The sequence below is a fragment of the Colletotrichum spaethianum genome (assembly GCF_022836535.1).
Source record: "Colletotrichum spaethianum MAFF 239500 DNA, contig30, whole genome shotgun sequence".
NCBI lineage: Eukaryota > Fungi > Ascomycota > Sordariomycetes > Glomerellales > Glomerellaceae > Colletotrichum > Colletotrichum spaethianum.
The window spans coordinates 508,243-529,833 of NW_026054800.1; the positions used below are offsets into that span (position 1 = coordinate 508,243).

General features: G+C 54.0%; 6 protein-coding genes across 6 annotated transcripts; 5 read left to right on the forward strand and 1 right to left on the reverse strand.

Moving 5' to 3' along the window:
• Positions 1-6,218: 6,218 nt before the first annotated feature.
• Positions 6,219-7,528, forward strand: ColSpa_09801 (acyl-CoA-binding domain-containing protein 4; the record flags this gene model as incomplete). The annotated part of the gene is made up of 2 exons (XM_049276013.1): positions 6,219-6,373; positions 6,433-7,528. The coding sequence occupies 2 exons, from the start codon at positions 6,219-6,221 to the stop codon at positions 7,526-7,528; spliced, it is 1,251 nt and encodes a 416-aa protein (XP_049131970.1).
• Positions 7,529-8,077: 549 nt separating this feature from the next.
• ColSpa_09802 (uncharacterized protein) lies at positions 8,078-8,308 on the forward strand (the record flags this gene model as incomplete). Its single annotated transcript, XM_049276014.1, has 1 exon — positions 8,078-8,308. One exon carries the CDS (start codon positions 8,078-8,080, stop codon positions 8,306-8,308), a length of 231 nt encoding a protein of 76 aa, XP_049131971.1.
• Positions 8,309-9,420: 1,112 nt separating this feature from the next.
• ColSpa_09803 (uncharacterized protein) lies at positions 9,421-10,224 on the forward strand (the record flags this gene model as incomplete). Its single annotated transcript, XM_049276015.1, is given in 3 exon segments — positions 9,421-9,441; positions 9,616-10,068; positions 10,081-10,224. The coding sequence occupies 3 exon segments, from the start codon at positions 9,421-9,423 to the stop codon at positions 10,222-10,224; spliced, it is 618 nt and encodes a 205-aa protein (XP_049131972.1).
• Positions 10,225-10,811: 587 nt separating this feature from the next.
• On the reverse strand, positions 10,812-13,335 carry ColSpa_09804 (glutamine-dependent NAD(+) synthetase; the record flags this gene model as incomplete). Its single annotated transcript, XM_049276016.1, has 7 exons — positions 10,812-11,159; positions 11,195-11,426; positions 11,480-11,640; positions 11,713-12,435; positions 12,495-12,878; positions 12,926-13,089; positions 13,161-13,335. 7 exons carry the CDS (start codon positions 13,333-13,335, stop codon positions 10,812-10,814), a joined length of 2,187 nt encoding a protein of 728 aa, XP_049131973.1.
• A 3,583-nt stretch (positions 13,336-16,918) lies between these two features.
• Positions 16,919-17,674, forward strand: ColSpa_09805 (uncharacterized protein; the record flags this gene model as incomplete). The annotated part of the gene is made up of 4 exons (XM_049276017.1): positions 16,919-17,045; positions 17,130-17,181; positions 17,270-17,453; positions 17,504-17,674. The coding sequence occupies 4 exons, from the start codon at positions 16,919-16,921 to the stop codon at positions 17,672-17,674; spliced, it is 534 nt and encodes a 177-aa protein (XP_049131974.1).
• A 1,290-nt stretch (positions 17,675-18,964) lies between these two features.
• Positions 18,965-20,474, forward strand: ColSpa_09806 (homogentisate 1,2-dioxygenase; the record flags this gene model as incomplete). Its single annotated transcript, XM_049276018.1, has 2 exons — positions 18,965-19,032; positions 19,142-20,474. 2 exons carry the CDS (start codon positions 18,965-18,967, stop codon positions 20,472-20,474), a joined length of 1,401 nt encoding a protein of 466 aa, XP_049131975.1.
• Between the last annotated feature and the right edge of the window lie 1,117 nt (positions 20,475-21,591).

Here is a 21,591-nt window from a genome sequence, read left to right on the forward strand (position 1 = left end):
TGCCTTGTATACGGTACGTATGTCAGAAGTCCCGTCCATGCCGTTCTCGAGATTGACCGTGTCGATATACGTCGGAACAACTGGAAGAGACCGAGCGATGGGTTTGAAACGCTCTGAATGATAACCAATGCATTTTGCGACTGATACGAACTCCTCCATCTCCCATGTTGCCCTTTGAGACTGTTCGTCTGAGAGACTTGGCTTCACAATATTCCATACCGAGTGTGCAATAGCGTCTACCGAACCCTGGTGGGGGGTGTTCAGGAAGATCACGCTGGCAGTTGATTCGTAGATTTCTCGCTCTTGCGCTTTCTCGGAGAGCTTTGAGGACGTCAAGGCGTTTTTCAAGAGAATCCCTCCCAGTGAGTGAGCCACAAAGATGATCGGGCGGCGTTTATCGGCGGCTTCAGTCCGCTGGCGTATCAGACAATCTAGGAGCTGCTTGTTCTCGTGGAGAAGAGTGCGTTTCAGAAGGAATTCTGAGGACCGCAAAGCTGTGTCATAGTAATAGTTCATGACCTTTGCGGCACCAAGGTCTAGAACTCTGGACTGAAGTTGGTTGTGGTATTTGTCCCATTCACTGTTTTCGCCTTCTGTTCCGTGGGTCTCCCATTGATGTCTATTCAGTCCATGGATGAACACGATGTCCACGTCTGGCTCTTCAGGTATGGTTTGAACGACGATTCGAAACCTAGAGCTCGAGTCTCGTTTTATGCCGTGTTCTGAAAAGATTTCCGAGTGATCAAGAAGCTGTACACCTTTGGAGAGATGTTTCCAGCTCAGTTGGACCACAGTGACAGCCCCCGCCACCCCAAACACAGCGGCGGCAAAAGTCACGGGGTCCATCACAGTTTGCTAAATGAAAGTATGGCAATCTGAAGCAACATGAGCTCAAAATGGTGTCAGTTGTACAGCTAAATCTGAACACTGAGAGATTGATTGTTGATTAACTCATTGCCTGGAATGCGGAGACGAAGGCAGCCGGTAAATCCAGGGGAACGAGAAACCTAGAGCCTGATGCAAGATACGTCAATAGCCACAGGTAGACCTTTGAGCGCTATCCAAGCAATTCCAGACTGATGCATCTCACGGTTGCGTCATCAGACAACCATCAGCCGCACCCCTCCCAAATGAATCGAAGCCCCAATCAGGACATTTCGACTGCAATTGACGATAACGCGAGCTTAGAGGCGCCACCTACTCGATTTTCTTTCGACGCTAGTCGTTGCCTGACAGACTGCTTTCCACTATTTACACATCAACCTGCTGCAACGGTGAGATGTCGCCTCACTTTTGTATGTCAAGAAAAGAGGGTGGTCAGCAGGAACTCAGCTCACAGGTCGATATGCAGGCTAAAATTTCGTTTGGGCATGTGACAGTTTGTGCATCCGGGCTTACAAATCGATGGTCATCTGCAACGGCAAGGATTCATTGGCGCCTCGAAATCTTGCAAACTCTACATGTCGATATGGATACAGCAGATCCGTAGAGCTTGAGATGCCAGTAGACAATTGTTTTTGGATACCTGCCTGTATGCTACACATTCCAGAGAGTAAATTACAAAGTGATCACTTCATGTCTCGGTCTTACGCGACTACAAAGTATCTTGCCTCACACACAGTAACTCTATGATAGCTAGCCCAACAGTGTGGTGCACGTATCACAGCGTCGTTATTCTTATCATCTTTCATATTGCTATACATCAATGTGGTAGTAACTAGTTGAGCTTTGTGTGTTTGAAGAGTAAATCTATGACCCAAGCGATTTGTCACTCACATTCTTCCTACATTCCCAAATCACGTTTTCCGAGAAGCTTTGGTCCAACAACCCATTCGTGATCGTTGGCATCGATGTCCCCTGACTCCCATGGAACGTCAGCGTTCCCAATGAAGATCAAATACAGCAACTGAGTCCTAGAGACTCTTCTTGCAAGGCTGGAAATGCGTGCTAGTGCCCTTGTTCTGGACTTTTCTGGAACTTCATCCCTGAAAATGTAATCAAACCCTGTGAAAATGAACATTGATGCCCGGGATTTAGGCCCCTTGCCATCCCACTTCCCCGTTTTCCCGTGACAGGAACTGCACGAAGCTGTTCCATACCACCGACGGATGAGACTAAGACCTTTCTGCTTCAAGTAGTCCTTCACGTACCATGTTACTGAAACGAGCTCCTTGCTTTCGATGAGGGTAACATCATCCACAAACTCAGTAGTTCGCCAAGTATCAACAACATAAAGAAGTTCTGCTTCCTGCTTAGGTGACATTGGCGTAGATTCCAGCTGAACGAAAAGGTTGACCTCAGCTACAAGCTGGTCCTCGAGCACCATGGTGCCGATGCCTAATCCAGACCTCTCAGTTGACTGTGAGCGCAAAGTGTTGAGAAACTTCATTCTGGACTCCGAGGGGCTGCAGTAACGGCCTGAAGCGTTTTCCCGCAGTACAGTGAAGTCAACCGACCAAGGGGACATTTGATAAAGAAACGTTAGCAGAATGATAAACGCAATAGCCCACTGGATTTTGGGATCAATGGCATCTGCTTTGAAAAGCAGCAATAAGAACAACAGAAACGAAATCATTGTTCCCCAGGGCGTGAGTTCATACTGACGTTTCCTAAGCACTGTGAGCGGAACAGAGTTCCAGTTAGAGCTATCGGTTCTCTTCCCAACCCAGTGGCTTCCTATCGCGAAAGGCTCGATTTCTGCTTGTCCCAATACTTCGCTTCCATGCTTACGAAGGTGTTCTCTCCCCTCGGCCGATGCATCACTACAAGACTTGTTGGCAATGAACAGAGAGGAGTAGAACCCTTCGTAGTATAGATTGGCAGCGGCTCCTCGGACTGTGAAGGACATTGCTGTCACCGCACCCACTCCATTGCTCAATAGCGTGCGGCAGAGGTTGCTGATGGGTCCTTTCTGCGCATAGGCTGATTGGCAGGAGCTTAGTGCTACTGATCCGATACCGTGGTGCGAGATGAGTTCTGCGAGCTCATCGGCTGGGACAGATTTGAAGGCAGACGAGGAGAAATCTGGTATATCGTTCGTGTTGTTTAGCTTGCGATTCCTCGCGAGACTCCAGGGCAACGCAAATAACAGTTCAGGTTTTCCGGTTTCACTGAAGAAAGATTTCTTAGACAACGCAGAACATAGAAATGCCTTTAGCTGAGCTGGACAAGGAACTTACGGGTCGATCCTCCCGTGAAGGTCAAAGTGAACCATGTCATACGAGAATCCGGACAACTTCGCGGTTTCCAAATGGTTGCTCAACCCCTCTATTCCTCCTGGGCGTACGACATGCAACGTGAACTTATGTCCTTGTCGACGCAAAAACTTCGCTAGTTGATACAAAGTGTGATGCACCATTTCCGGAGGGTGATCCACAAAATAATCCGATCGACGAGCTGGCGATGAAGCCCGTTGCCAACTTCGAGCCAAGACTAGCAAGACATTGACAGCGACTGCGGTGCCACTCACCCATCTTGGGGTGATTGAACTGTTTCCAATGCCGCATATAATGCGAGTTATACGCACCGAGAATCCATAAAGTTGTTTGAATGTGTCATGCTCCAGAAGTTCCCACACGAGCGCGTGTATACTGCAACTTTCGGTATCGGTACATGTAGAGTCCTCGCAAATGTAGATTTTCAACAATCGCAGCGATTTTGGGCTGGACTTTTTGTTCAAGCCTAGTTGCTCGCCGATTCTAGCGCAATAGTTCTTAATTTTTTGATTCCTAGTGCCTTCGTCGAGGACAGAACCGGATAAAATCACAGCCCCGGGGGAGTGAAGGTATTTATCGTGCTCGTCGTACGATTGGGAGCTCCTAGGGTCTTCGAGCTTGGTTGGCTTCGGTCGCTTGATATTATTCTCGATAATATCCACTTCCCACTTGCGCAGAGGGGCCTTTGAAATACATTTTCGAACAGTGAGCTCCCAGATCCACTCCCTAGGGTGATGATCTGAGCTTGTCGATGAGGATGATCCTTGCTGTCTCGCCGATTGAGCATGTAGGCCAATCATGTTTGACTTCGATGATCAGATAGCTCGAAAGTCCTTTGGAGAAGCTCTGTTTGTTTTGAACGCCTCTGAATCCAACTTATAGCCTTGTGGAGTTGACCACCATCCTATTAGGGGAACCATAGCCTCGTAGAAACGCCATGTAGGTGGCGCAGAGCCTGCAGGGTGGCACACCTCGGTTCAGCGCTGAACCAGAACTTGTCCTCGGCGTCTTACATGCATCTTGCCTTGCATTAATAGCGCCCGTCGCAATCGGAACTTCGGTTGATCGATAGCTTCGAACTTCGGAGACCAATGGCTCTCTGCGGACCATCTGCAGTTCGCATGGCGAGGCTTTCTTGGCACTCAAACATAGGAGGACTGGATGCTGCCTGTACGTCTTCCACTTCTAGAAGGCCAAATAGCTCTGAACTCTTTGTCTTACTCCTTTGCCCGATCTTCACAAAGCCATGAACTATTCATTCTGTCTACCAAGTTTGCATTTGCTCGCGGAGCAATACAGTATACTCTCATCAGCTTCAACTCAAGGCTGAGGCATCATGGTTACACGTACCCGAGAAGAAAAGCCGTATCATCTTCTTGACGGTGTTATTCCGCTAGATGATGATAACGAGCTTTTCGATCGCCTACTCGGTCTCCCAACCGACAACCTGCTTCGACCACTGAGCTCCTGTCGCCCCGAGACACCGTTCAAGCCAAAAGATCACGTTCAAGAGCCGAAAAGATTATACCCACCGACAGCTGTCGAGTGCACAGATGTTACCTGGCTGAAAGAACAAACGGTCGAGAAGGATGTTCGAGCCGAATTCACTAAACTCCTCAAGCTATGGGGCAACCACACGGGGAGGCAGGCTAACGAATGGAATACCACTCTCCTGCGAGTTATCGAGATCCGGGAGAATCCACGTCAAAGAATAAAAGAGCTTCTCAAGGTGGCCGAGTACGAAAAGGGCGTTCGCGATCTGATCCTGGGCCAAGACAATAAAGGACCAAAGGGCGTCGTTGGCGTCATTGCCGGCTTCATCACTTGTACAGACATGTCAATCAACCTGGATACGGAGACTGTCACCGACAGTGGTGGAGCAGTGCAGCTCTTGCCTGACAAGGTTTCTGGAATACCTGGGACAGGTATCACTACCCAAGCAAGTGTGAGAAAAACGCGACACAAAGCCATTTCTGGCGCGTACAAAGGCGAAGTGGTGGTTGCTTGCTATTATCTTCCGATAACCGGCTACCTTAACGAATTAACCCCGCGAAAGTCCCCTTTTGCCTCTCTCTTCACGCTTGGAAGGGGTGCTTCGAGGTCACCTGGTCTGCAACGTTGGCAAGTAGGCGAGGAGCCAATGGACATTCACAGTGCAGACGGAGCTGCGAGCTATACTGTCAGTGGAAAGCACCTCAAAGGAGATACATCACGTCCTTTTGGAGGTGGTGTGACTTCAAAAGACGATGGCATGCCTCAAACTGATCCAGAGGAGGCGGCAGCTTTAGCTGATCTTGGTTTCATCATTAGACGCACAGGCTCACCTGATGCCAGCGACCTTAGGTGTTAACGATGGCTGCTAATCTTTCGAGGTAATCCAGTCTATGTGGCGGAGACGGTTTCCCTATTCTCTTAATTCCAGAGTATGTAAGCTTTCGAGAGATGATTCCAATGTAATTTAAGTTGTTAGGTTGGTTGCCTCGTGTTAGACTGGGTCAAGAAGGTGGGTGACTGACTAGGTAGCCGGTCAGCCGGAACTACACGCTTCGGCCCAGAGCAGCAGCTCGTAGCAATCTGATCCCGTGTTCATCCATTTTTTAAGTCCCTGAATCCTCAGTTTATCCCTACATCACTGACTATCACTTCATACGTCAATTGGCAGACAAGTCCATTTTTATACGGGGAAGGATGATCGGACAGAAGCACGTGACGTCATACCGTTTGTAGGAGGCAGCGATGGCAGACCTACGTCATCCAACGTTCCCCAGTCCTTCCTCACATTTCAATGCAGCATCACTCCAGCCTCAACCATTAACTGCATTTTGTTGGGCAGAAGACTTTAACTACAAACGTTATCAGCAGGCCTTCGATACAACTTTCACATCTCGAAGTTTCCTGTACGAAACACCTACAGAAAAACGTTCGCAGCCTACACCGACGCATCCCTCGGACCTCTGCACGTCACCCTCACACACTCTCTCACAACATCAAGCAATCACCACGATGGCTGAAGTCGCAGCAGGCGCTCTTGTTGCCGAGCAAATCGTGTCGACTGGCGTTGAGGTAGGAGCTGCCGTCGCCGTGGCACGACCGACTCAGCCCCTGAAAGTATCTCTCTCTCAAATCGCCACCACCCAGTCTCCCGCGTTTGACGTTTCGTGAGTCTTGAAATAACCTTCCCCCTATCCTGAAAACATCCTCTAATACTTTCTTACAGCGCCCTCGCACGCTCACATCATTCAGTCACTGTCGTCAATCACAAGGCATGTATCTTTGGCGGCGAGGCGGCTGAAGGTCAGCTGAGTTCTACCGACTTCCACGTCCTCTCCTTGCCGGCCATGACCAAGGGAGAGCCCGTCGCAGCGTATGCCTGCTATCCCGCATTTGCAATGCAGGATGTTGAGACTGGAAAGACTTATGTGCCGTCTCCGCGCTCAAGACACGCTGCTGCTGCACGTGGCCAGTTCGTGATCATTCAGGGTGGCGCCGATGCTAGTGGCAAGCCCATCGAAGAGACGTGTTTGTGGCTGTGGGACTCTGAGAGTCTGAAATGGACCAAGATTGAGGGGGCGAGCCAAATTGGCAAGACCCTTACACCCAGATTCGACCACCATATATTTGTTGATCAGGCTCAGGACTTCCTTGTTTTGCACGGTGGACGCACATCCAAGGGACAGCAGGCATCTACCGAGACCTGGATGTACAATTTTGATACTCTCGCGTGGACGGAGCTGCCATCATCGCCTCAGGCACCCCTGGCCGCCGCCTTTGTTGACAACGTTCTCTACACTATCGGAGCCGACTCTAGTATGAGCGGCGCCATCCACTACCTCGATCTGAAGTCCAACGCCGAGGATCGCGAGAAGCCTAACGCCCTACAGTGGAAGACGGTCAACTTTCCCACGAACCCGTTAACCCCAGGCCCTCGCCCCCGTGAAGGGGGGGCTCTTGTCCCCGTCAATACCGGAGTCGGCAGACACTACCTGGTCTACATGTTCGGCGAGAACAGCAGTTCTGCCGAGAAGGATTATTACACGGACATTTGGGCTCTGCAATTGCCGACCCACGGCTTCAGTGCCGCCGCTGTCAAGGATGCTATCCGTGACAAGCTCCCCCGCATCGATTCTGGGGAGTTCAGCTGGGCTGAGGTAGAACTCGTCCCGACAGAGGAGGTAAAGACAGAGGGCAAGGCCCACCCTGGCCCGCGAGGGTTCTTCGGCGCAGACGCCGCCGATGCGAAGAGTGTAATTTTCTGGGGTGGCGTTAGTGCGTTGGGAAAAGAGGGCGACGGCTGGCTTCTTCAAATCCAGTAGGTGGCTGGTCGACGAATGGAAGACGTAAATGAAACAAGAGACTATTCATGGGTATAAATTTAGACGAGATCAAAGCACAGCGTAATAATCTATGGATGCTGCGGAGGCGGTCAACTGAACTGCATCTCATACAGTAATCAAACATGACTATTTTACACTATCCTCAAGGTCTGCTCTATTAATCTTCTCTCGTCGACTTAGTTTTCTCGAGAATTGGAATTCGCTACCTAGATATAGCCGCTGCAAGTTCCAACTCAAACTGATTGTCTGTGATACTATTTGGTGGAGATAGCTAGTTATCCTAGTCTCATTATCAGTATCAGCAACCACATTGTAAGGACGTTCTTCCTTTTGCCTCACAGCATTGCCTTTCACGTTCAATCATCTCCAAAATTCACGTACCAGACGTACAAAATATAATCCTTCCCATTGCGAGAACGAAAACCCAATACAATTCACTTCAAACAATACTTAACCATGGGCTCCAACACAAGCAAACCATCTCGAGGGGTAACTCACAAAAACACCACACAAGCCGTCTGCCACAATATGATCCTGGCACATTACTCGGACGTCGACCCCAAAATCAAGCACGACTACTCCCAGATGCAGTGGGAAGCCCTTTTCTATGTTCAGGCTCAGGACGTCGCCCGCCTCTTGCGCGAAGGTCTGTACATGTCCGAGCAGAACGTTATCCCAGAGACGGGCTGCATCACCCGGATGCGTGACCTGACGATCTCAAGAAGCACGGCTGAATCCATGCACGCCGGTATGTCATGAAGGGTGCCGGTGGCGGTGGGTGGACGGCACATCTCGTTGTCGGGGCTCGGGAGATGGATGTGTTGACCAATTTTCGCCCGCAGCATGTGATGACCAAGATGGTGTTAGCTCAGGCGTGGAACAGCCAGGGTCTGTTGGTCTTCAAGCACGATGTGTTTGACGCGGTGCAGCAGCACCAGAACCATCAGTATGCGTTTCGTGTTGATGAGCCTGCGAAGCAGGGGCAGTGGTAATATGGGCTTGTACAGTGGTGATCAAAGATTGTAAACTGATTCGGAAGTCAAAGGGGAATTCACTCCCAAGGGTTTTCGTCAATATAGGAATGGCAAGTCCGAAATGAAAGTAGCACGGCGAAGACATAATTGAATCGGTAATGCACGTATTACTCGATCAAGCTTTAGTCAAGGGGGCTTCTCTGGGCACAACCATGCTTGTTTTTATCGGGAAAGTGTTGAGGCAAGACGTGTTAAGTAAAGATTGTAACTATCCATAAAAAGCCCCAACTTACATCAATGAATAAAAGTAATTCTGCCTTATATCTGGTTTGTGCATGATAGAACTGCCTGGGCGTGTACGTTTGATGAGAAAACTTCACCAAAGCATTCATTAACAAATGTTCTAATCAACGGACCAAGGGAATGCAAAGCCGTCCATGGAAAAGGTGACCTGTGAAGCAGTCGTCAAACGAGAGCCTTGGTTTGGGCTGATAGGTTCGTCGAGGTTGCAGGAGCCAGAAACCGTATCTTGACCCAGTAACTATATTTAGATTGACCCATACAAAAGCGAGAAGTGGTTTATATTACCAAGAATCTCCCTCGATGTCAGGCGATTTCCTTATTGCTCCGTCATCAACACAAAGAATCCAGCGCCCCCTCGGGAGCCGATTGCCAACGGAGATAATGGGAGATGGAGAAACGAAGTCTACTCGGTCACGAACAAATGGCTTCCATCGGAACCAGCTCCAAACCCTGCCTCTGTCCGTCGTGAGATATAGCCTTTTTTCGTCTTTTTTGTATTTTGGCGAACCAGTAACCCCTGCAAAAGCTTACAGCTTAACCCTGCATCAGGCGAAGGGAGTCCTAGCGCCGAGGCGACGAACCAACACCTCTGCGATGGACATGCCTCCAGATCTCGTAGGTTCAAAGGCAACGGATTGGCGAATATCGATCGTTTCAGACAACGTAATTGTGCACAGTTCGTTCCTGGGCCAGGTCGATCTGAGAATGCTCTGCCGGTGACAAGAACCACGAGGCAATCACCTGTGATCGAAAGTGTAAGATCACACGGCCTTTCCACGAATATAAAAGGACCAAAAGACCCCAAAGGGTCCACGACTAACCTTCGCAAACCCATCTCACCAAAACCACAACGGCAACCACGCCCTCAAGCCCTCACAACATGTCGTCCCCGCCACAAACCTACGACCTCCTCCTCGCCCCGCGGCGCATAATCACAACCCACAACGTCTCGGGCCAGCCCGTCCTCGAAACCTCCTTCCCCAACCTCTCCCCAAAATCCCCTACCTCGGCGCGGACGCCTGCTTCGTCTACACGGCCGCCTGCCTCCCCGTGTCCCTCGCCTCGGACGCCGACCTGGCGACCTACAAATCCCACCTCCCGCACAACGTCGGCATCGCATTATCCGACGGCCCCGGCGCCCCGCTCCACCGCACCGAGGCCGTCAACACGGGCGTCGTCGTCGACGGCGAGCTGGAGATCTTCCTCGACAGCGGCGAGACGGTCACACTGGGCAATGGCGACGTGTTTGTGTAGCGGGGCACGATCCATGGGTGGCGCAACGCGAGCGAGGAGACGGTGGCGAGGCTCTTTGCCGTGCTCGCGGCGGCGGACATGCCCGTCGTCGCAGGGGAGAAGTTGGGCGAGAAGCTCCCAACACGGAACGCGGAGTTCAAGTGAAGTAGTTTGGCGGGGACGGTGCCGCCTGAGGACGTGGCAGGGTTCCTGTTACCTATGGAGGCTGTTGTGATGGGTTTCTGGGCCAGCGAGATCCTCCATGAAGAATCGCTACTCTAAATTGTACCCAGATATCATGGGTGTTCCCGGGCCTGGCTATGACAAGGAGTGCTGTTTGCGGAATTCTTTGGACCGAGTCGTTCCTCCTCCACCCTCGGTGCGTATCACCGTGACAAGGCGCACATAATGAGCTGAGTAGGAAACGGTGAGGACCGTCGAAGGCACAGCAGCTCGCAGCTGAATAGGAGACGGAAAACTGTGGTTTTATCTAAGCCGTGAGACAGTGATGGACGGCGACCACGACAAACAACTCCGGTCGGGACAACAAACCGGCGACACCTTGACCGCCCTGAAGAGTATTACAATGCCAAACACCGGATGGTTGAGACAGGACGAGGTCAATGATCTGGGAATATGAAATATGAGTATTGACGAGTCACGTCTTCATGTGGAACTAGGTTCCTCTCATGTACGATATCTCAGCCTGCCATGCGCCTGTATGCGTCATCCAGTCTCTCGCGGCTCGTCTCCTAGTCGAGCGCTTTGTACTGAGTATCCGCCGGCCTGTCACTGTCCGCGATCTTCCTCTCGAGCTCCTCCGCGTGTGCGTCAATCTTGCCAAACTGCCATGGCCAAGTGACGACGTACAAGAAGGGTCGAAGGTCGTGGCGGTTGTCGTCCGGGTTGTACGCCGAGAGATGCGGCGACGGGGTGAGGATGACGGCCTTGTGGCGGTTGATGGAGTAGAAGCGGAAGAACCTCTTTACCCGCTCGGCAATCTGCCGCGGGCCGTAGCCTGGCCTTTCTTTCCAATCCCCGAGAAGCCGGAGGTAAGTGGTCCATGGTCCAAGCTTGTGCACCTTTCTCAGGATGCCAAACTCAGAGAGTTCGCTGCAGAAAGGTTAGTTCAAACCCTTTCGCCCGAGGTTGTCGTGGATACTTTCCTGTACGTCAGACCCATTTCGGTGTCTGCCTCATCATCTTGGACTCCAGCAGAAAGGGGAAGAAGCTCGGCTGAAGGCGTTGCCTCCAGAAACTCGGTCAAGATGGGGAGGTCCCACTGATCTCTTGCCCAGGCTTGGAAGCTCTTGGCGTCTGTTTTTGAGATGCTCCCGAGCGGAGCAATATCCGCTGATGATGCGTCGCTGACACGGTCAGTAGGGCAGACGGTCTGAGTCGTCAGAAAAACGAGACTCACTATTTTGTATAGTAACCGCGAAGGTTCTCATCAACATTCCCGCTGCCTAGCACTAGAAGTGCAGCACCCGCTCGTGAGAGTTGCCTTGCCGTCGTTGAAAGCTGAGCCAGCTCGTACTGAACGACCAGTCGGTTTCTTGCCTGAATGTTCTGACGCGCAAGCTGTATGTTTTGTTAGCGGAGGCCCAGCAATGTAAATAGAGTTGCCGCCGTTTCTCCATCAAGCAAACTTACGTTCTCGGCCGGACTTCCGCCTTCAACCCCATATCTGGGTTTGAACTTCAGCGTCTTCTCGATGATGGCTTCGTGAGCTTGCACGGCTTCATCGATCGAGATATCAGAGTGGTAAGCACCAAGCTCCTGGGCAAGTCGACGGGCTCTTGACCTCGTGTCATCCCCGCTGTTGATGGTACCCATGTAGCAAGTGTGAAGCAGACTCGAGACAATCTCCTGCGGCGTCTCGGGCATGAACGTTCGATCGCCAGTGACGCGTCTAAGATCATCCAGCGTGGACATCTCCCCGGCTTCAATGGACTGGAGCACGAGCTTGGCCATGCTGTAGACGAAGAGCGCGACCGTCGAAGAGTCCAAGCCACCGCTCAGGGCAAGGAAGTAGCCAGGCGAATTTGTGCGGCAGAGATACTGCCAAAGGAAGACTGCTTGGGCCATGGCGATTTCTTCCATGGGATCAAGGATCTTGAGCTCGGTCTCACTCGCAATATGGAGATGATCTGACAGGTAGATCTCGTCGGCTGGTCTTGTCAGTCGCAAGTCGCACTCAACCCTCGGGAAATCAGGCTGTGCTGCAGCCTGGAAGTTCCGTGAGATGCTCGAGCGATAGCTCCGGACCTCTTCGACAGAGACAGTGGCAGTGATGACCTCGACCGGCTTCAGCGAGAATTGGGAGGACTGCGCAAGGACCTTGCCATTGGCAAGCACCATGCTCGAACCATCGAACTGATTGGTGTTAGTTCACCAGTGTTGCAGGAAGTATTATAAACCAGACAAGAACATACTAGCATACGTGCTTCGCCGTCAACGCCAGTGGCATTGGCATAGACGTATATACCGCCCAGTTTCCTGGTGGAGTTCGAGATGAGATCGAGACGAGTCTTGAGTTTCCGAAGCTCAGCGTGGCTGGCGCTGCTGTTGAGGATGATCTCGGCTCCGTTGAGGCCAAGGAAAGTCGAGGGGTTCAGCGGCGAGAACATCTCCTCGCAAGTCTCACAGCTCACGGCAGTATCGAGAGTGCTGAGAATCAAGTCGCCGATGGGGACTGTTTTCTGGCCGGTAACCTCAGCGGCGACGGCCTCCAGGTAGTAGGTCTCGACCTCTCTGAGCTTCGTCCATGCCGAGAAATGGCGGGCTTCGCGGTAAAGGCCATCGTTGGCAAGGCTTTGCTGCGAGCAGTCAGCGACGACCGTCTCACAGGTTCCGAGCCGCCTACCTTTGGTCTGATGAGGTAGATGTGCTTGTAGGTGCATAGAACGCGACAGTTGTACCGCACGTTGCGGTGGCGACAGCCCATGCCCAAGTCAATCAGCATGTCCTTGCACACAGGATCGCTGATGATCTCGGTGAGCACCTCCCAACTGTGAAGGAAGGTGTCGCCTGGTCGGGTAGTCAGCTCAACCCGCCTCCTGAGAGTGGACAAGCTCCCACCAAGAACCGCGTGTAAGTACCTTCAAGATGATGGTCAAGGCAGCCATAGCCGGGAATCTCCAGTTCCGGGCCGGTCCTGAGCCTTGCGCCTTGCTCCTTGGCGATGCGAATGGACTCCAAGATCCTGTCTCGGTTTCCCTTGAAGTCAAGGGGAACGCTGGGCAGAGTTGCCGCCGCGACGGTGACGAAGGACATGACAGTGTAAGTTCCCGTCGGCGTGCGGAACGGAATGAGATGGAACGGCGCTCGCGGAATCTTGGTGTGGGAGTTCCAGAGCCGGGAAACAGACGTTGTGCGATTGGGTGGTTGCGACCTGTGGTGGCAGCCAAGGGAGAGGGTGATTGGATGAAGCTACGTCGCTCCCGGGGTCAAAGTTCACCTCGCCTCGAGCAAACGCCTCCGGGGCGGGGGCTCCGTCCATGGCAGAGCTGGACGCAGGCGCAATAGTGGCAGCAAGGTCAATGACACGGGATCGACATGACGGAAGGGGAACAGATGACTAAGATGGCTCTACGGAGCAAAACAATGAGCACTGACCATGTGATGTCTGGTGCTGTGTTGTGCTGTGCTGTGCTGTACAGGGAAAGAAAGCTCCCTCAGCTCCTGCACCTTCCAAGCTCTTTAGGTAGGTACCTGTAGGTACGTAGTGCAGTGCAGTGCAGCAACAACCCCGCTCAGTGATCGTCTGCCCGTGCCATCCAACTGTGTGAACCCTTCAGGCTTCATTGCAAGTCCAAGCTCCCATCCTCCCCTTACACCTTCACAGCATCCAGGTCTCAACCCAAACCCCTCATTCCGCCCATCCAAACCCTCCAGCCGGCTTCTCCGTAATCTTGATTCGTCTACGGGTTCCGTTCTCTTGCTTTCGTCGTGGGAAGCGAAAGGGTCGTTTCGCTATCTAAAATCGGAGGCCGAGGCCAACACGGGATTCTGCTTCGCTCTGCCACTTGCTGTTAGCCAGGCTCGGGGCATGGATGGTATGGAGTGTTCACCCATAGTACAGATGGTTTAGGCTGCGCAGGTAGCCCATTCCAACGCTGTCTGAACCTTCGTCATGCGGGGAAACGCCATCAGGGCAGTTTGAGGTGATCACTCAGGCAGATCGGGGAACCGGGAGCGTCAGGGTCGACGAACGGGGGGGCAGTGAGGTGCAGCAGGCCGAATCATCCGCAGTGGGTGCCGTAGCGTAGATTGGAGACATTGCATTCGTGCTTTGGGGAGATTGGCGTTTGGCCTTGGGGGCGGGAGGGCGATCCGACTGAATCATTAGCGGAGAGAGTATCCCCATAGTCACTCACCGTGGTCAATCGTCACAGTCATGGGCGAGCCTTGCAACGGAATACTACCAATAAGCCATTTCACGTTGATGCGTACTGGAACTGCGTGGGATTGAGGAGCGTATGGATTCGAGGCATGGAGGCCATGACGGACGGGGCATCACCGGGCTGGCGTGGGGTCTTCACGTAACGGGCGGAAGCGAAAGCGGAGACGAGGAGTGCCGGGAGCAACGTGGATGTGGACGTAGGGGAGGACGCAGGCGTGGACGATGCGAGCGAGACGTGGACGAGACACTAAGCCGGCGTGGGAATGTGGGACCGTGGCGACATTATGGATGATGCTGCTGCCGCCGCTGCTTCGCCTAGCTGCAGTCGACAGTCGGACGGACGGACGGGCAGTTCGGGACGACTTCGTCAATATCGGACAAGCGATGGGATGCAGGCCATGATGGGCCGGGCAGTAGAGAATGGTTGAGGGGGTAAGTGAACAAACACAAGCAAACAGGAAACTGGAGGATGGAGGTGTCGTGTGTAGACAGACTCTAGCAATAAAAAGAAACGACGCGGAACTGCTGAGAAGGGAGAGAGAGAGACGTGTAGGGATTCAGATGGCTTATATCGAGGTCCGGTGATGGACTGGAAGAAGAGGGGGGCCGGGAAGGTGGTGTGAGCTGTGACTGACACCAGTGCCACCAGAGTTCACCGAGGAGAAAGAGGGGTGACAGAACTTGGATAGGCAAACTCACGCGACTTGAGACCGGTGCAGTCCAATGAACGATCCGCCAAGGGGGTCGTCGATCAAAGTCTATTCACATGGCCCGGCAAATCACCTCACTTCATTTCAGCCCGTCTTCGTCACCGCATTCGCTGGTCTGAGGGAGGAGTGTCAGCTCACCAGCTCGGCTATTGACCAGGACTACTCTGTACACAGTTTGGAAAAACAGCAAACCATCCCACAGTACAATACAGTATGCCGTGTCTCGCTGTCGGCAACGTCGGGGTGGGATGGATGTCTGGTTTGGATGGGTTTGGCGGGTTGAATCAGGTGAGGGATGGGCTGTTTTGTGGTTCCACTGAACGGCCACCGCATCCCCACTGTGGGAACGGCGAAACGCTGCCGAGCATTGATTGATTGATTGCTGCGATGCGTCCAGTTCCTGTTCCTGTTTCTGATGCTGGGGATCTCTGTGGAAGCATCCTACGAGATGAGGAATCGTCTAGACGATGTCTCGAGATTCACTGCCTTTCCATCCACACTCGCTGGTCGATGCATACCTACCTCGAAGAAGGTCGGTGCCTCACCATCGCTCCCAATGGACATGAGGAGACGGGAGGAGTGGGCCCAGCCGCCTTTTTAAAGCGTCAGACTGCAGGTGCAGTACCTAGCAGCTTCCGTCCAGTTTGGCCCCTTCCCCGGATTTTTACCCCAGACTTTTCCTACACGTACCACTTCGGAGACCGCACTAAAACCGATCCATCTCTGCCAGCCAGCATCACCCAGCAGCTCCCGGCGCCAGATGCTTCCCTCCCATTCTGCCTGGTCTGTGTCGTGTGTCACTTGTCCAGTCCCCCGAGTGGACCGTGGTTCAACACTGAGGTGGTCCTTGGGCCCCCGCGCCACGCCCGTTTCGGACAATCAGCCAACCGGAGTGACAGACCAGTGACAGACCACCATGAGCTGCTCTGTCGGCTGTGGCAGTGGCTCCTTGTTCTGATCGATCCATTATCCATGCTGGGCCGTCCCTTGCCTCTGCCAGCCCGGACCACCCGTCAGCTGCCGCCCGTGCCTCGCTGCTCGCCTCGCACCCTCGCAGCCCATCGCATCTCATGAGCTTCCTAGTCACGCGATCGTCTGGCGACGCCATCGATGGGCAGTTACCCCGCCCGGTCTGACGAAACCGTAATGCATCGACAATCTAACCTAGCTCGCCCTCAATGGACAGGGAGCTTGCTTCTCTGCCCTGCGCTGCTCGTCCGTCCTTCTCTGTTTGGGGTCCGCGACCTTGTCCCCTCCCCAGCATGGCACTGCACACCTCATCCAGTACCTTGGTGTACCTCAATACATCGCCATGTATCTCCCGCGCCTCATACCACCGGCAGGAACATCAGATACATCCCACGCTGCACTCGACCGACCCCTTTCACCCTCCTCGACCCCTCTCTTTTCCTTACCTGAGACCAGCTCCACGAGGTCAGGCGCCCGGCCGCATCGACATCCATCTACCTCCTCCCTCCCCCTCATCCTCTTCCCTTCTTAATCCCCTCTCCATCCCACTACTCCCCCGACCATCCATCTCACAACCAAACATCACCTGTTCATCACCAGGTAATAGCTGCCCTCCCTTTCTTCCATCCATTGGCACACGAGAGTTCCCGTCTCTGGACCGGAGAAGCTCGCCGTCCATTAGCACGAGAGCTTCGGTAGCTGACCTGTTACTTTTACCAGACAATCCACCAACTTTTGATCACCTAGATCACACAAACTACAACCAATCGCCAACATGACGGAACCGCTCACCAAGGTCGACTCTGCCGTCGGAGGTCTCTCCTCGTCCCCTCCCAAGGAGCAAAAGACTCGCCGTCAATCCTCCGCCGCCGCGCCCGGCGTGTACAACATCAAGGACCTTGGTACGTCTCCGCCACGACCCCGCACTTGCTGAGCGACTGCTCGGGTGCCTCGGGCCATCACTAACAGCGGGTGCCCTGTAACAGAAGAACAAAAGATTGAGCTGGAGCTCGCACCGGAAACGCAACGAACAGGATGGTAAGTCCCGTCGCCCACGCCAGCACGCTCTCCGTCTTCGGGTGTGCTGGGGTCTTTACCGCCGTGCCAATGGCTGACCCCTTTGCAGGAAGATCAACACTTCGTCCTCGACAGTAGAGGACAAGGACATCCTCAAGCTCCCCCTGTCAAAGCCGCCAGTCAAGAAGATTGACCTGCACTTCCCTCTCGGCATGGAAGTAACAGCACGCAACCTCAAGGGCGTAACAATAAAGGACGCACTGGATGCCATCCACAAGGCGTACAAGAAGAGGGTAAGAGCCCCGTCTTCATCAAGCAGTGGCCCGTGCTGACCCCCCAACAGGCGGATGATGAGCTTGACAAGCCGTACCTGGCAGGCTTCGAATGGGACAAGGAAGAGTGCTGGACCCGGCTGGTCGTCCACCTCCAGAAGCAACCCGCAACAGGAGGTCCCGGATTCGGCGGCAGCGGCGGCAAGAAGAAGAAGAACAAGAAAGCCGAGGGCGAAGAGTAGACCCCTTTGCATCCCTTCGTATCTGGTCCAATACTTCCTGATTAAGAACTTGCTTCGCTCTGGCTCGTAATGGCGACTTGGCGCAATGGGATATTGCGATAGATATAGGCCAATGGGTGCACCTCAGGTTCTGATCTCTGCTCTGAAGCTCGATGCTTCGAGATGTATAGCTAGGAGGGTTATCGACATCGGCGGGCGACTTGGCGAACGGCCATAGTGGTAACAGCTTGGCCTTTGGCTCAATTGACTCGTTGACTTGTCACTTTACCGCACCTGATTCCAAGCTGAGGGTGATTTTCATCCATGGTGATACACAATTTGCGTCAACCGTTGCGTATGGCGTTCAATCTCATTCAGGAGTGACATGTCGTTCGAAACGGGTTGATATGGATGGGGAAGAGTCCGGTCCGTTGCGGCTTTCCTGCAGTCATCGTGACCCACAACCCGGGGAACTAGGGTCGTACGCGCCGGGGCGGGCTCATCTATGAATACCTCCGACCAAGAAGCCCACTTGCATGCTGCATGACAGACGCGTTGCTCGCGAAGCTCGAGAGGCTGTTCATCGGCCCTCGTGGCTTCGAAAAGACTGGCAGCACATTGCTGTTTGCGTTTGTCAGTCGAGCTGGGAACCCCTCTCTTCTGTTCCGATGCAAATGGCGGGGTAATCAGATGCCACTCTATCAACTCTTGCAGTGATTCTAGTCTCCCATCGTTAAGGCATCATCTTGGCAAATCCCAACGCTTCTGGACAGATCTCATCCAAGAACAGTGAGGGGCAGCTCTACCTAGACACTTAATCATAAATATCATCTACGAAGGGTTTGCTTTTAGACTACTACATGAGGATTGAACATATGAGTCTCCTATGAAACGCAACCTGCCGTCGTTGGCCGGACCTTGACGGAACGACGCTCGGCTTTCTCAGGAACCTGAGTAAGCCTCTGCCGGGCGCGTTCCCCTCACGTCTCCAACTCGGAAATCGGAATTTAGAGGCCTAGGAACGAATACCGCGCCCGGTTACCTTCGGCAGACACCGCTTCCAGGCGACTGCAGTACAACGTCGACCGCGGAACTGGAATCACGGTTACAGCCAAAACGGCTGGTTCGGCTTTGGGAGGTGAGGACTCGATGCACATTATACCCAACGTCATACGGAACGGTCCGAGGACAGAGGGATATAGGAGGCTGCGTCTCCTGCGTTTTGTCCCGACCCGATTGATCCCATCTCCATCCACCGGCCATCAAGCAGACCACCTGAAGCAAGCTTGAGGACCTCCTCCCGCCGTAACAATGCCCGTCACAAGCTTCGACTTCCAGGAGAAGTACCGCTACCAGGTCGGCTTCGACTCCCATCTCGAGTACGTGCAACTCCGCCGTCCTGCGTCTCCTGACGCCCCGAACCCATCCACATCCCATCGATCTTGACAATTGAGCATTAGACGCTAACCTCTCTCCCCCCACCCCCAGATCCGAAGCCGTCCCCGGGTCCCTCCCCATCGGCCAAAACGCCCCGCAAAAGGCCCCCCACGGGCTTTACGCCGAGAAGCTCTCCGGCACCGCCTTCACCACGCCCCGCCACGAGAACAAACAGGCCTGGCTCTACCGTATCCTCCCCTCGTGCGCCCACCCGCCCTACACGGCGACCGAAGCGCCGTCGCCCGAGACGAAAGCCCAGCCGTCCAAGCTGCAATACATCCCCAACCAGCTGCGCTGGGACCCCTTTGACCACGATGAGTCCAAGAACTGGGACTTTGTCGCCGGCATGCGCCTCATCGCCGGCGCGGGCGACCCGACGCTGAAGCAAGGGATCGGCATGTACGTCTACGCGGCGGGCAAGAGCATGGACGACAAGTCGGCCTTCTACTCCGCCGACGGCGACCTGCTCATCGTCCCGCAGGAGGGCCCGCTCGACATCCGCACAGAGCTCGGGTGGCTCCTCGTCCGCCCGCTCGAGATCGCCGTCATCCCCCGCGGCATCAAGTACCAGGTCCACCTCCCGTCGGGCCCGGCGCGGGGCTACGCGCTCGAGCTGTACCAGGGCCACTTCCTCCTCCCCGAGCTGGGGCCCATCGGCACAAACGGCCTCGCCAACGCGCGCGACTTCCAGGCGCCCGTGGCGTGCTTCAGCGAGGACTTTGGCGCGACGGCCCAAGAGGGCGCCAGCAGCTACACCGTGACGGTCAAGTTCAACAACGACTACTTTGTGACGAGGCAGGCGCACACCCCCTTCGACGTCGTCGCGTGGCACGGCAACTACTACCCCTACAAGTACGACCTCGGCCGCTTCAACACCATTGGCACAATCTCCTACGACCACCCGGACCCGTCCATCTTCACCGTCCTCTCGGCGCCCTCGGGCGTGCCGGGCACCGCCATCGCCGACTTTGTCATCTTCCCCCCGCGCTGGCTCGTGGCCGAGGACACCTTCCGCCCGCCGTACTACCACCGCAACACCATGTCCGAGTTCATGGGGCTGATTACGGGCGGCTACGACGCGAAACGCGGCGGTTCCGGCGGCTTCGTGCCGGGCGGCGCGAGCCTGCACAACACCATGAGCGGCCACGGCCCCGACGCCGAGAGCGGCGAGGGCGCGCGGAACGCCGAGCTGAAGCCGGCCAAGGTCGGCGCCGGCAGCTGCGCCTTCATGTTTGAGACGTGCGCCATGGTCGGCGTCACCGAGTGGGGGCTGCGGACGTGCCAAAAGGTGCAGGAGAAGTACAGCGAGGAGAGCTGGGGCGGCGTGCCCGTGCACTGGAAACGGCCAGAGGGGGCTTCCTCCGAGGGGCATCTGTTGAAGTGAGGCGTGGGGTCCGGTGGTGGGCCACGCCTACTACGGAGGGATTTCAGGGTCGATATTTGATGATGTATATGATCAGGGAGCGTGTGCTCCCCTCCCCCGCCTGTTGCGTAGTTACAAGTGGTCTGGTCGAATGACGACCAGTTGCCCACTCGAGAATGATACAGGGATAGGAATGTATACTCAACGTCCACGCCGATTCATCGTCGTATCGCCTCTTTCCGTTCTGACAGTAGATCACGGACCAGAACAAGCTTCTACACTCCTAGCTGCAGAGTGTCGGTTACCTCAAGTTCTGAGTAATATGGAACGAGACCCGGAAGCAGTCATGTCAAAAAACACAATGTTGACTCGATTTCTGAAGCCGGCACGCTGACCCGGCCTAGAGTCCTCGTGGACTTGATACAAAGTCTAGGGCTGCTTTAGACACAACAAATATTCGTGATTCTGACTCACGAGAACGAGAGGCCTCCCTATATGAGCTGAGATATGCTCTGGGCAACGCTGAGGTCTGAATCGGAAGGCGCCAAAGACTTTTGTGTGAATGGTCAATTGTGGTTGAGGTATCAACAACTACCCTATCCCAATGCTTTGGGCACTGGCAAAACCACCAGTCCCTGAGGAGTCTCCACAACCTGGAGCCTTGTTGAACTATCCGAAATACGTCAGATATAGCGAGGGGTGCTGTTCCGGTACTTGGAAGCCGAAACGCAAAATTTCGAGAAGTGAAGCATCGGGTTCCTCGCCTTCAGCAGGTAGCAAGCCTCCACCAACCGCCACCAACTTATTTCCCGATGCTTGACCGCCTCTGCTTCTTCTTCCCCCAATTTCAAGTACCTTCAGTCCAAAGACACTAGGGCGGACGTATGGAACCAGTATCACGGGTGTGAAGGAGTCAGGCACAGGGGCTACGCCACATTCAAGCAACCATTTTAAAATCAATTCATTTCCAACTCCTTATTAACCTAGATCTTGTCACGGCAGTAGCCCGTGTTGGCACCAACAGAGATACATTTCTGCAACCGTTAGCCATCATGTCCCAGTTGTCTTGACGTCAATTGGTGCATAACCTACGTTTCTCCAATCACAGTTGTCAATGGCCTTGGAACCGAGGAACGCT